At 40.3% G+C, this 13,929-nt stretch overlaps 1 protein-coding gene across 5 annotated transcripts in view; it reads right to left on the reverse strand.

The window, feature by feature from the left end:
* Nucleotides 1-1,254: 1,254 nt before the first annotated feature.
* Nucleotides 1,255-13,929, reverse strand: part of TACC2 (transforming acidic coiled-coil containing protein 2) — a 212,089-nt gene continuing 199,414 nt past the window's right edge. For all 5 annotated transcript variants that reach the window (XM_070752573.1, XM_070752572.1, XM_070752577.1 and 2 more), the window contains 4 exons: nt 8,767-8,927; nt 6,698-6,804; nt 3,172-3,292; nt 1,255-1,756 (listed from right to left, as the gene is read on the reverse strand). In XM_070752573.1, the coding sequence (XP_070608674.1) occupies nt 1,691-1,756; nt 3,172-3,292; nt 6,698-6,804; nt 8,767-8,927 (455 nt within the window). In that variant the 3' untranslated portion in view covers nt 1,255-1,690. The remainder of the gene's footprint in view (nt 1,757-3,171; nt 3,293-6,697; nt 6,805-8,766; nt 8,928-13,929) is intronic.

Below are 13,929 nucleotides of genomic sequence, written 5' to 3' on the forward strand. Positions count from 1 at the left end.
GTTACACACTGGACTGAATTGATGAGGAAAAAAGGGGGATTCAGAAATTGTGAGCTCCCCCCCACACACATATGCACACTTCCACTCCACAGTATGCACAAGCAGCACAGAATCCAGACATCACCAAAATCTACTTTAAGGAGATGAAAGGAAGGAAAGACCTTTAGGGGCAGATGGGGCTTCAATTGCAAACCCCTGCATCTCTACTCTCAGGCATCCGGAGAATGAGAGAACCAAACAAAAAAGGATTCCCCTGTTCCTGTTTTAAATATTAGGATGTTAAATATTAATTGGACAATTACAAAAGAAATGGCAGTAATGGTAAAAAAGGGAAACTTAAGAGAATTTAAAGAAATAAAAGTAGCAGCATAGGAAAGCGTTCAAGCAGTAATTGTATTGGGCTGGAAAGAAGCAGTAAAATGGACGATACAGAATTGGTATTGGTACATGGTGGACCACATTTGCTTTGAAATTACGGAGGTAAGGATGAATATGTATGATGAAAATAAATTGAAAAAACTGATGGAACGATGGGAAATGGTGAGAGGTTATATGACAAGTAGAATTTGTGATCTAGCCATAAAGAATAAATTAGAATCACTCTTTGATATGTAAATAGAATGCAGATTCCAGCTTAGAAGAATATTAAAGATGTTAGTACAGACCCTCCAATTGGTGGTGGGGTATATATGTCTGTTGTCAGGGGATGGGTGCACCTTCACAGGACACTGTTTTTATATAGTATGTATGTAGTTTGTATGTTTTAACATTTAAAACTAATAAAAAAGTTATAAAAAACCCCCAAAAAACAAAAAAGGATTCCCCAAAGCTATCCATGTGTGGCTCACTGGATGGAGTGGGAACGAGACACACAGATGTGTGCGCCCCCCACTGGCCTGCACTCAAACAAAGCCTCTTCTGCCTCCACCTGTATTGTCCCTAGCATCATTTTGTACAAGCATTCAGAAGAAAAGTCATATCTTTTGTACTGGTAGATTTTAAAAATATATAACTTATCATTTTCTCTTGGGAATTTTGTATACAGTATATCTGGGTGATCTCTATAGCTCCTTGACTGTATTGGTTTTCTGAGAAATAATGTTTTTTTTTTCAAACCAGTAAGATAACAGAATAATATATAAAAAATAATGCTACTTAATATCAGATTTAGATTGATTTCCAACATCTCGTTTAATAAAATGAAACCCATTTTCAAAAAAATCATTTGTAGTAAGTATCACAGAGGCAAGTACCTTAATTTTTCAAGTTTCCATTTTATTTTACAAATCAGAAAAATGCAGATCAAATTTACACTCCTTAAGGCAAGAGTCCCCATGCATTTAATACACATTTATATTAAATCCAAAAAAGACATCCAACATGGGAACTCATGTACAAAGGGTAGGCTAGGATGAGCAACTGTAATTTATTAAAGAACTCGACAAATCTCCCTGATACAGGAACTTTTGAGATCAACTTGCTATGAATTGTACAAAGGAAAGAATTGCAGACAATAGCAAGGATTTCTGATAGTCTTTGTACTGCATACAATCAAATCAACATTATTAAGAAAAAATACAGTAGTGCATACAAGAAGTGAAAATAGAATCCGTTCATATCGCTGCCTGGATATCACTGTGCCAATGGTCATATTGCACTCAAGATTGTAATTTAGGATTTTGGTTAACAGTTAGCTTTTCCCCATTTTGGCAATCAGTTCATCACAAATCTTCGTCAACTCTTCTATTTCTTTATTCTAAAAGAAACACAAATACACAGGAAGAAAAAAACAAATATATTTCAGTAAAAAGTTGTACTGCACTCTATTTCAATTATGAAAATAACATTTGTTGTACATGGTGGAGAAGGAGAAATATCTGTTGGCAATTCAATTCTGCTTATGCAATCACCTTTGCTTAAGCACATCGCTATGGGACCTTTCAGGAATGCATTCATTTTATATTTTCTTCTGCCTAAATCTTTTCTTAGATTCAAATCATTCTAAAAGGATAAACCATTGCCTTCTGGGAGTCAGATTACTGCTTTCAATAGGCTAAGCCAGTGTTTTTCAATCTCAGCAACTTTAAGGAACTTTAATTCCCAGAATCTACATATTACTGAAATGCTCTTGCCTGCTTCACTGTCTGTAATCTTCAATTGGGCACATTGGTGGATCACAAGGCAACAATTTTTGAATTAACAGACCTCCAATAGGATGACTTTTTAATGCCTCCAAAATTTGGGACCAATGACTCCTGTAGGGTTGAAATTTGGCAAAACTGTGGCTGCTTCAGTGCTCTCGCATTATAGTGATACAATCATGTTTGTATGATTGTCATTTCCAACACTCCTTGTCAATTTTCTACAAGGAAAATCACTGGGGACATTGCTCCCACTTCCGCTTCTCTTTTGGTCATTCTCTATTTAAATCAAAAGATAACCCAATGGGTCACAGGTTGTCTAGTGACATCTTAAGGGTGCTGAGGCTGAGAAATGTTGCAATAAGCCAGAGCCACCCATCCAAGAATTAAGGCTGGAGTGAACTTGTTTCATAAAAAGCAGATAAATGGTATGATGGTGCGGTGCTTTAGTTTTGATCTCTAATAGGAAAGAAGAAAGGGAAGCATGCTGCCTGTCTACAGTGCTTTGAAACCTCTGCGCTGATTATGGGAAAAGATCCAGCTGCTTTAAAGCACTGTGCAGAGATGTTCTGTTAACCCTTCCTCCTAGTCCAATGTTTTTGGCATTCGAAAATCAGCAAAAATTCTCACACGCGAGCATCCTCGTGCGAGATTTGGCTTCTGCACATGCGCAGGAAGTTGAATATTGTGCCGATGCGCATGTGCACTGGATGCCCACCCACACCTGGCGGTGGGAGTGCACCAGTAGTGCTGCTGACGGGCAGCCCTTCCCTGATCACTACTGTAAGCAGCCACCACCCATGGTTACCCTGGGTGCCCAATAAATTTGATAAATAGATAATACTGAACTGTTGAGGCAGAATCCCAAACCAATTTAAAGACTTCTTGAAGTTTTTAAAGATAGCATTTGATAGGAGAAAGATAGACAATTTTACATTTTTCGAGTAAATTGCTGTATCTGCTTAGGAAGCAGCTGTCAAACACAGAATTTCCTCTACAAGCAGCTTTGAAAAAGATCAGAGCTAGTCACCTTTTGTTCCAGTGTTCTTTCCAATGCATCCACTTTTAATTGCTCTTTACGAAGGCTGGCTTGGTAAGCTGCTTGTTCTTGCTGAGCCTTTCCTCGAACTTGTGCAATTTCAGCATTGGCTCTGCAGAAACACAGGTATATTAAGCGCCAAGGAACCTCTCTTCCTCTCTATATTATGCATTCATGTCAGTGTTGATACCTGGTTAGATTAGTTCCTGGAATTTTCTTGGCAAGATTTTGTATATACAGTAATACCTCATGATACGAACTTAATTGGTGAAAGGAGGAGGTTCGTAAGGTGAAAAGTTCGTAACACGAAACAAAGTTTCCCATAGGAATCAATGGAAAAGCGATTAATCCGTGCAAGCCCAAAATTCACCCCTTTTGCCTCATTTTCGCCGGCATTCGGATTTTGTTCGGGTGTGGGTGGAGCGGGGGGAGACAGTGCAGGCTGCCCGGAGGGAGCCTCGTGGGTGGATTCACGGAAAAGTCAACAGTTACTGTCCGGCTTGCAATGACTGGAAGGGAAGGGAGGGAAACGCACGGGCGGTTTGTACGTGCGTCTTCTCTGATTTCCTCCCTCCCTCCTTCCCCCTCTCCCTCCTGGTCTCCCTCCTCCTCCTCCTCCTGTATTCCGCCTCCCTCCCAGCCTCCGAGCCACATTCTCCGCGCCGCCGGCCGGCTGTCATCTTCTAAAGAAGCAAGAAGAGGAGGAGGAGCTGGGCGCCGGTGGTGGTGGAGGAAGGCGCCCAGCTCCTCCTCCTCTTCTTGCTTCTTTAGAAGATGACAGCCAACCGGTGGCGCGGAGGGTGGGGATGGTGTGCATGTGTGGAAAGGGTCAGCGGGAGAACTGGGGGGAGCCGTGGCCACTGCCCCGTGGAAGGGACCCGGCTGGGAAGCTCCCGAAGGTGTGGGCTGGGGTCTTTCCGGGAGAGCAAGCAGCAGGCGTGGGCTGGGGTCCCCCCAGTTCTCCCGCGGACCTCTTCCACACATCCCGACTCCTGCAGCCTCCGCGTTTTTCTTTCGGCCTTGGGCTGGAAAGGGGGAGCTGCGGTGGCGAGGGCTTGCGATGGAGGGTGGAGGAAGCGGCTATGGGAGGGCGAGTTGCCTCAGGGAGGAGGATCGGGCGGGACCAGGTGGGGGCTGGAATTTCTCCGCTGGGAAGAAGCGGCGATGGATCATCCGTCTACCTCTGTCGGCTGCTCCGGGCCACAGGGGCGAGGGGCACTGCTTCTCCGGTCGCCCGGTCCTCTCCTGCCTCCCGCGCCGATCGAAAGGGGCTAGAGCGGCAGAGCCGAATACGCCTTCCGCCCTTTCATCCTCGCCCCTGTGGCCCGGGGCAGCCGACAGAGGTAGACGGAGGATCCATCGCCGCTTCTTCCCAGCAGAGAAATTCCAGCCCCCACCTGGTCCCGCCTGATCCTCCTCCTCCCTGAAGCAGCTCGCCCTCCCATGGCCGCTTCCGGGAGTGGCCCGGAGCAGCCGACAATGTTGCCTGCTGCGTCGGGCGCCACCAGCCCCGAGTTGGACACAGCATTGCCGCCACCGCCGCCACCCCCAGTCGCTGCCCGCCCCGTCTCGCTCGGCCGTGCCTCCTCGCCCGCCGCCCGCCCACCCAGGATGCAGACCTGCTGCCTCGCCTCACGCCCGACGCCGGCCCGATCCTGCGCCTCCTGCTCCCCCCCAGCCAAAAATACAAAGGCGGTCTGCAGAGCAATGGGAAGCTGAAGCCGCCAGCAGTTTCAGACTCCCTTTGCTCCAGGCTGCTCCGCCCTGCCTGTCATGCGGCGGCAGACCGTCTTTGTGGTTTTTCGCTGGGGGGGGGAGCAGGAGGACCTTCCTGACTCCCTCCCCCAGCGCTGGACCTCCTGCCCTCCCTCCCAGACAAAAACCCAAAGTGGGCTCCCGAACCCGAACGTTTTCCATCTTACCAACCTGCCACTGCCGCCGAGAAGCCCCGCCGCCCGGCTGTCACCTTTTAAAACAGCCGGGGGGCTTCCCAGAAGCCTCCCGAAGTCGAACGCCAAACCCGAACATCCGGGTTCGGCTTCGGGAGGCTGTTGTGAAGCCCCCCGGCTGTTTTAAAAGGTGACAGCCGGACGAACGCCGAACCCGGAAGTTCGGGTTTGGGGTTCGTAACATGAAAAAAGTTCGTAAGAAGAGGCGAAAATTTTAAGAACCTCGGGTTCGTATCTCGGGTTGTTCGTAAGACGAGGGGTTCGTATCTTGAGGTACCACTGTATTTATAAATAGCATATAAAAAACATTATTTGAACTTGTGAAACACAGACACAATTCTTTATGAAATTCAGCACTATACTGGTATACCAGAGTTCCACATTTACATTATACTGTATTATGTGGGGGTTTGATACTTGGGGCTTAATTGAAACTTTCCTGAATGTTTTAAAAAGTAGGGAAGGTTGGGTATAAAAATGAAGAGGAAGCTTAAAGAGTGATGGAATACATTTTATAGGGGTCAGATCAAAATTATATGTCAGGACTGACAAGAATCAGATGGCAAAAGAAAACTCCAGGACACATGTCCAACACATGGCAACTCCAAATCTCAACCAGCAAATGCTCTGTCCTACACATCGACAAAAAGAATCAGAACTTCAAATCCAAACTGAATAAACAAATTATCACAGATAATCCCCACTCGGTCAAGGACCTTGGAATACTAATAACTAAAGATCTAAGTGCCAAAGCCCACTGCAACAACATCGCCAAGAAGGCCTCAAGAGTTGTTAATCTAATCCTACATAGCTTCTGCTCTGGAAATCTCACACTACTTACCGGAGCTTACAAAACTTTTGCCAGACCCACCCTAGAATACAGCTCATCTGTTTGGAACCCATACCACATTTCTGACATTAACACCCTCGAAAATGTCCAAAGATGCTTCACCAGAAGAGCCCTTCACTCCTCTACCCGAAACAGAATACCCTACGAAACTAGACTTACAATCCTGGGTCTTGAAAGCTTAGAACTACGACGCCTTAAACATGATCTAAGTATTGCCCACAAGATCCTATGCGGCAATATCCTGCCTCTCAAAGACTACTTCAGCTTCAAACACAACAACACAAGAGCACACAACAAATTCAAGCGTAATATTAACCACTCCAAACTTGACTGTAAAAAATATGACTTTGGTAATCGAGATGTTGAAGTGTGGAACTCATTACCGGACTCCATAGTATCATCCCCTAACCCCCAACATTTTACCCTTAGACTATCCACGGTTGACCTCTCCGGATTCCTAAGAGGTCAGTAAGGGGTGTGCATAAGTACACTGTTCTATAGTCCCCTGTTCTATAGTCTCTCCTATATCTCGTATTTCTTCTCTACTGTATCCCCTATAACATTCATTGTGTATTATTGTGTATTGGAATGAATGAATGAATGAATGAATGAATGAATGAATAAATAAATAAATAAATAAATAAATAAATAAATAAATAATTTACAACAGAAGGTCTTGATTGAAATTCAAGATTCCTCCAAAACCCTAATAAAATACCTGTCCAGTTTTTCCTCCGCATGAATCTTGAGGGCTTGATATCTCTGCTCTTCTTTTTTAACTCGTGATAAATATTCTTGTGCACATTTCTTTAATACTTCTTCATTCTTTAATGGGAAACATAAAAATAGCTTAACAACAGATCATAAAGGGATTCACAGTAAGTTGTAGGCTTTTTGACCAGGCTCTACAATTGTAGATAGCAGTTCATTTTCTTGAAAGTAAAGACAATAGCAATGGATATCCTTAAAACCAGGGAGACAGAAATAAAGGATATCAATGCTAAGTTGTCATCTTTATATGAATTCTACAGGCCATGCATAGAATATGAAGCTCAGGTCCTCTAAGAATCCTTTTTCTACAATGCCCAATGTCTACAGAAAATAGTCGCTTTGGATTTTTGGCAAGTACACAGTTGCTTTTAAAACACAGCGAATGAATAAAAAATCAATTAAGGTAAAATTAATCCAAGTTATAATTTTTTCACAAGTCAGGGAATAACATATAATCTTGATCCCACCACAGCTTTGATAGCAATGTACCTTCAGTGTCCCCATTGTGGTAGGCTTTGCGTTTCCAGATTAGGACTGCTGACTGCAGAGCCATCTTTGTGCTCACAGATATACTACACATCGGTGTGACTTCACTGAATCCAAAGGCCTACCATAAACTGTTTATACATATTCTTGTAATATGCATAAACAGGTGCAAAATGTTTCTTTGTTTGTTTTCTCCTTTTACTAGAGTTAGGTGGCACCACTTTCAGGCTGATGCAGGAGACTCCAAACTAGGAAACTTTAAGACTTGTGGATTTCAACTCCCAGAATGCCCAATGGTGGGGGAATTCTGGGAATTGAAGTTCACAAGTCTTAAAGTTCTCAAGTTTGAAGAACCCCTGGGCTGATACATCTCAGTTTGAGATTAAGGATGATTGCTATATAAAGACCTAACAAATAGGTTATGAATGTTCTGTCAGAAGAAACACTTGAGTATGGAAAGGAAGCTTGTGAACTGTCACATCCAAGAAGAATTCTTATCCCCAAAATCATTCATTCAAAATAAAAAGTCTGCTGGTGAATGTGGAAACCAGGAAATAGCCCTCTCCCCAAATGAATACAAAAATGCAGCCACACACATATAACCCCCCCACAATTAGCTAAAATAGACAAAAAGCATTCACTTAGATGTTGGAGGTGCAACAAAGAATTCGAATCATTTTACCACATGTGGTGGAGTTTGTGACAAAGTTAAAAGATACTGGGAGAAAATTCAAACATGGTTAGAAGAAATATTAGAGAAAAAAATAAAAAAGAAACCTGAATTTTTTTTTGTTAGGTATAACCCGTGAAAATTTGAAAAAAAAATCAACCCTCCACATAGTGACAGCAGTGAGAATAGTGCTTGCACAACATTGAATAAACAGAAATTTGCCTATTGAGGAAAATATAACTGAATAAATCACAATGTGTGCAGAAATGGATAGTTTAACTAAAGAAATAAAAAAATATAGATGAGACTACTTCAGTTAAATAACAATACATTATCTTTCCTTAATTTTATTCTTCTTTACTGGTTTTTCCTTTTCACAAACCAATTTTCACTAACCAATATATAAAAACGCATTTGAAATTAAATGTATGAATTATAAATACAACATAAGATATATATGGTAATGATAAGGATACCTTTTACCTGCATAGTTTGAGAAATAGATTATTGACATACATTTTTTATGTATTACTATGTAATAATTCTACTATTTTCCTAAACTATTTGATTTGTATATTTTCCCCTCTCCCCTCTTCTTTTCCTGTTTATATTCCTCCCCTTTTTATTAATTTAATAAATAAACTATTTAAAAATATATATATAGATGAGCAAGAGTACATTAATTGTTAGAGTATGTTCTATCTAGATGGAAAAAAGTAAAAAAAGTAAAACCAGAGAGTTAATAAATATTAGATAATATGGAAGTAAATGTCAGAGAATCGGTCACAAAAGGAAAACCAAAAGATATACCAGAATAAGATCTTTGTGTTTTGATGGGAGCATTATTCACTGTCACCTACCTTCCTAAATCCTTCAAGAACTTCTTTCATTTTTTCATATCTTCTGAAAAGATCTGCTAGAGATTTTTCCACAGAGTTCAGATCAGCCAACGCTTGCTCTTTTTCCATAAGAAGTTGCTGGACAGTGTGATGGGACATGGATTTTTCCCTCTGCTCATCCTCTATAGGAAACAATAATTAAAATGCTCAAAAACCACAAAAAGTTTTAAAAACTTTAAATTAAATTAAAGCTTGAAAATGAGATCATGCAAAATAGAACAAGGGGCCTGTTTTCTTCGTAAACCTGTTAAGCATTTAAATCATTGTTTTATTATGGGGATAAATATTTTATCACATTAACTGAAACATTTAAATAGGACAATGGAACTGACACCTTGCCCTTTACAATAATCAGAAGCAAATATTTAATAAAGCAAAGCTCCTTTGTGGGCAACACTTTGCCTTAAATATGCAGCATAGATTCAGTAGGAATAAAAAGTGTGAATCGATGTAAAATAATTTCTTTCTGCTGACTCAAAACCTCCCACTAGTCTGGGAAAACCTAGAATAATTTCAACTGAAAACTTTTAATATATGGTTTCACTTTATATTTCACTTTATGAAATAACACTTCAACTCTGAAATCAAACCATTCCTTAAATAAAAGTGAAGACAAATCTATATAAATATTTATAATAGCTTCAAAAGAATCCTGCCATGTGAAACCATTCATATTAGACATATTATTCTGAGTCTGGAAACAGAAAATTATTATAAGCTTGACTCTGCATTAATTTATTTAATCCTTACCTTTAAGCACATATGTGTCTATGGTCCTTAGCAATCTTGTAAAAGTGCTCTACAACAGAGGGCTCCAACCTTGGCAACTTTAAGCTTTGCTTAACTCTGGGAGTTGAAGTCCTCAAGTCTTAAAATTGCCAAGGTTGGAGACCTCTGCTCTATAATTTACCTATGAGCCCTGCAAATTTTGCTCTGCTTTTCCTGAATTTCCCACTACTCAATTTCATTGAATGCTATCTGAGAAGTTCCCCTTCTCCATTTTCTCCCCAGCAATGCCTGCAGAATCTACAATTCTGTCTCTTTTTTCCTTCCTGTTTTTTTTTAAAAAAAAATAATAATTCAGTTTTATTCACTTGCTGTGTTTGGGGGTTGCAAATCTTAAGGTGTGCCAGATTTTTCCAAACATTACACTTTAAAAGGTCACTTATTTTTTTATAACATTACAGTTATTATCAAGTGTCTCTTTTTCTCAGAGCTGTGGCAAATCAGAGCTTACACAGCATGTGAACACTGAACAGCTTTGATTATATTTTATTTTTAGATGCATATGTATAATACTCATGCATGCATAATTTCCATATACCATAAAGCAGTCTTAATTTTATGATGAACCAATTACTTATGTTATTGCTTCTCTGAGAACAATTCTATCAATAAAAACCATAAAGGTTCAGATAGTCTTTGTTTAGCAACTGCCTCATTTAGTGACTGTTTGCAGTGATGAAAGCATTATGACCATTTATTGCATTTACAACCTTCACCAGTCTGAATAGGAAGGGAAAAATAAACATTTCTTAATGACCACTTTGTTAAATGACCGAGTTACCAGTCCCAATTTTGACCACCAAATGAGGGCTACCTATAGCGGCAACAGCAATTAAAAACCGGTTATTCTTCAGTTAGATAGATTTGTTGTAATAGAAATGGCTTGTTTATACTATTAGATAAAAGTAAAAAGTTCAGGTTTGATGTTATTTCTGATTTTACTGCACCAAAGAGTCAGAAGTCAGCACCTTTTCTTTCCTCCCTACTCCTTTCCCTACACTTTCCCCTTCCTTTCTCCCTCCCCTATTTTCTCACTATTTTCTTTTACATTTTATATTATAAACTAATAATAAAAGACTAGTTAATTTTTTTAAATAAATTGAGTATATTTTCAAAATGGCAGTGAGTTATTCTCATTTATTCTTAAATCTAAAGATGTCTGTAGTATGTCATTTTGCACATCTTTTACCCCACAATAGGACAAAAATTATGGAAAGAAAAAGATAAGGGAATGAAAAAACAGATTATTTTCGAATTGATAAATTGTCTGCTACATTGCTATAAAATTCAGTGAATCAGGAAAAGTGGAAAAGAAGAAAACTTGGCTAGAAACAGTTATACAAATAAGCAACAAAGAATTTGTCACTACCACTTTTATATAATTTACTATGAATATATTGACCACTTGCACATGAAATAGTTGTTCTTTCAGAAATAGCATCAACAGAATGCCTGGCTGGTGACTCACCTCCCCGGCCCGGATTTGTGGCAGGCCCAGGGAGACACGGCTCCCGGTGCAGCTGCCATCTTGGAAGGCCAGGATCTCGTGAGATTTCGCGAGATCCCGGCCCTGCTGGTCATCGGCCTGGCCCGATGACGTTGCCAGGGGCGGAGCCTGCCAGCCCTATAAAAAGGGCTGTGCAGGCTCGGGGCCTCCTTTTCGCCCCAGACAATGAGCAGGCGAACACCCGCCCTCCCTCCCTATCTTTCAGTGTGCTACCGGGGTTGCCCTTAGGGGGCCGAATAGGAATTTCTGGCGGTCTTGGTAGTTTCTGCGACCATTTTTTCACCTATTCCACACTGTGGTGTGGGATGGACGGTTAGGGGGTGTTTCGCTCCCCGATTAGTTCTAATTGGCTTACCTCTGGTCATTGGGTTGGCAGGTTAGGGACGGAAATTGGGTGGTGTTTAGCAACTGCGTGTTCTCCGTTGGGCATCTTTGGGGATGATTGGCAGACTCTCTCCAAGGACTCATGGTGCCTTTAAATCGATCTGAGCAATTGGGGAGAACCTGCCTTTGGGTCTCGACCATTTCTATCCTTTTTCAGGGGTTGGACGGCGAAACCTCCCACATGCATTGCATGACTGGGATCCAGGTGTAGGCGTGGCCCCTTCACCTGGATCAGCATGGAGCTACGCCCATATGTTGCCCCGGAAGTTTTTATGATGTTATTTCTGCCCCGGAAGTAATTCGGTTGACCACTACAGGTCCATGTTAGGTTGAATTAAATTAATGATAATTTAATTAATAAAAATGACCCAGTTTTAAATCCAGCTCTGTGTCCGTGTCGTTACTCCGCCTCTGCTGCAATGTGTCATTCTTCTAATGTATTACAGTATTCTAAGTACTGTATTGATTTGCACACAACATGCTAAACAGAACAGGGCAACAACTAGACAAGAGTTATACGTGTTGTAAACCACATGCCAGTGATTGCTGGGGACATAGTTCAGAGGGTCATTTTTTGTCTTGTTTCTTTTTTCCATTCTTTTGTGAAAGTTTAGACGACTCCGATAACTGCAGAAGGGTTTTGAAGCCGGTTTTGATTTTTTTGCAAAGCAAAAGAACTATGTTGCTTTAGTACATTGGTGAAACTAAGCCTAATGCAGACACTCCTAAAACTAAACAAAATACTGTATAGAATTTTTATAGGTCCATCCAAAGTATTTATCTGAATGAAAATCCTACTGAGTTCTATAGAACTTACTTTCAAATAAAAATAGAAATGGAATTGGAGTCACATTTCCATAGAAGTATGTTTTTAAAGCTAAATTCCCTCCCATTTTTACATATAATAAAACATTTATATTATTTGAGGGAGTTACAGTAGACGAATTCCAATCTCTCTTTTAACTCTGTTATTCTAATCAGGATTCTTTGAATGAAATTCTTAGCATAGATTACAAGTTTCATTGCTATTGTATAAGCACAGAAGAAAAATAGCAGCTTCTTCTAACCCAGCCCTGCCCAATAATGGGCCGCAGTAAATTTCTAACCAATACTGAAAAATTAAAGTTAATTTTCCACATTTAATATGCATCTTGCTTATCACATTTCAAAGTTGAATTTTCCTCTATGCCATTTAGCAGATATTTTTTCTAAATTCAAGCCAGTTCCAAACCCTAAAATAGAAAAAGCAATTTGGAGCAGGTTTTCATATTGTCAGGGTATAACAGTCAATATTTGGGTTTTTTCTAGTGAATCAAGTCTTCACAGAAGTGATCTATTTATCCAGAGCTCTAATAAAAAACTATGTAATATGAAGAAAGAGAATGTAGGTAGGTTTATGTGACACATCGAAACTTGCAAAATCAAACATCCTTTGGAGTACTCAGATCACGGGCAGCAAAATAAATTCTTTGCTATTATTTTCTCCATCAAGTGAGTTTGCCTTTTTGTTGGTTGTTTAGCTTTTTATCCTGACTAAGTTGTGGTTATGAACTGAACATCAAATCTATCCATCTTTCCTCACTGCAAACTGTTCTAGTTTCTGGTAGAAATTTAGCAATTACAAACAACTCTTATTAAATGCATCATTTCATGAATAAAGAAACTCCATTTATTTCTCTGCTCTCCTGTAATTCAAACACATTCCATACCGGCACTCGGTCCGTTATCTCTCTTAGTTGCATTTCTCACATTCCTCCTCCTGCTCCACTTAACAAGATTTATTTTCCTAACAGCATAACTTTGAAAAACAGCAGAACTGACTGTTAACAACACAGAATACTTTTGCTTACTTTAGCGCGGCAAAAACACATCCATTTTCCCTTCGGCAACGTTGAAACTCCACCCTTCTTCTCCACTGACTCCCTGACATGCCAAATACATCACTACAGTATTTAACCCATTCCTCTTCTTAATATCTTCTTCCAGACCTCTGTTCTCTACGTTTTTGAGCCCTTCTGAATTTAGGGTTAACTCAGCGAGCATCTGATTCTCCCTCGCTAGATCCTGAACTCATAGCCCCATCCTGTGGTTGGCCTCCCACCTGTTCAACTACCTGTAAACCTGCCCCCCCCCACTAATTCATAAACACTATCTGAATCCGAGTCCTCAATATCTTCATCATCCTCCAACTGATCAGGAGTGTGTACAACACAAACTTGACAATCAGCATTATCTCATTGCAGAGAGTAACATCATTCATACTAAGATATTAATTAATTAAATTGCTTATTGGCTGCTCCAATCAATAAAGATTGAGCAACATATAACTTACTGAAACTGCAACTTAAGTTAAAACTAATTCATGATAATCAAAAATTAAAATCCAAACATACAACACAAGCAATTATGTGCACCAAGAAGCAAACACTCCAAATAATACCAATAAA

The sequence above is a fragment of the Erythrolamprus reginae genome, chromosome 5 (assembly GCF_031021105.1).
Source record: "Erythrolamprus reginae isolate rEryReg1 chromosome 5, rEryReg1.hap1, whole genome shotgun sequence".
NCBI lineage: Eukaryota > Metazoa > Chordata > Lepidosauria > Squamata > Dipsadidae > Erythrolamprus > Erythrolamprus reginae.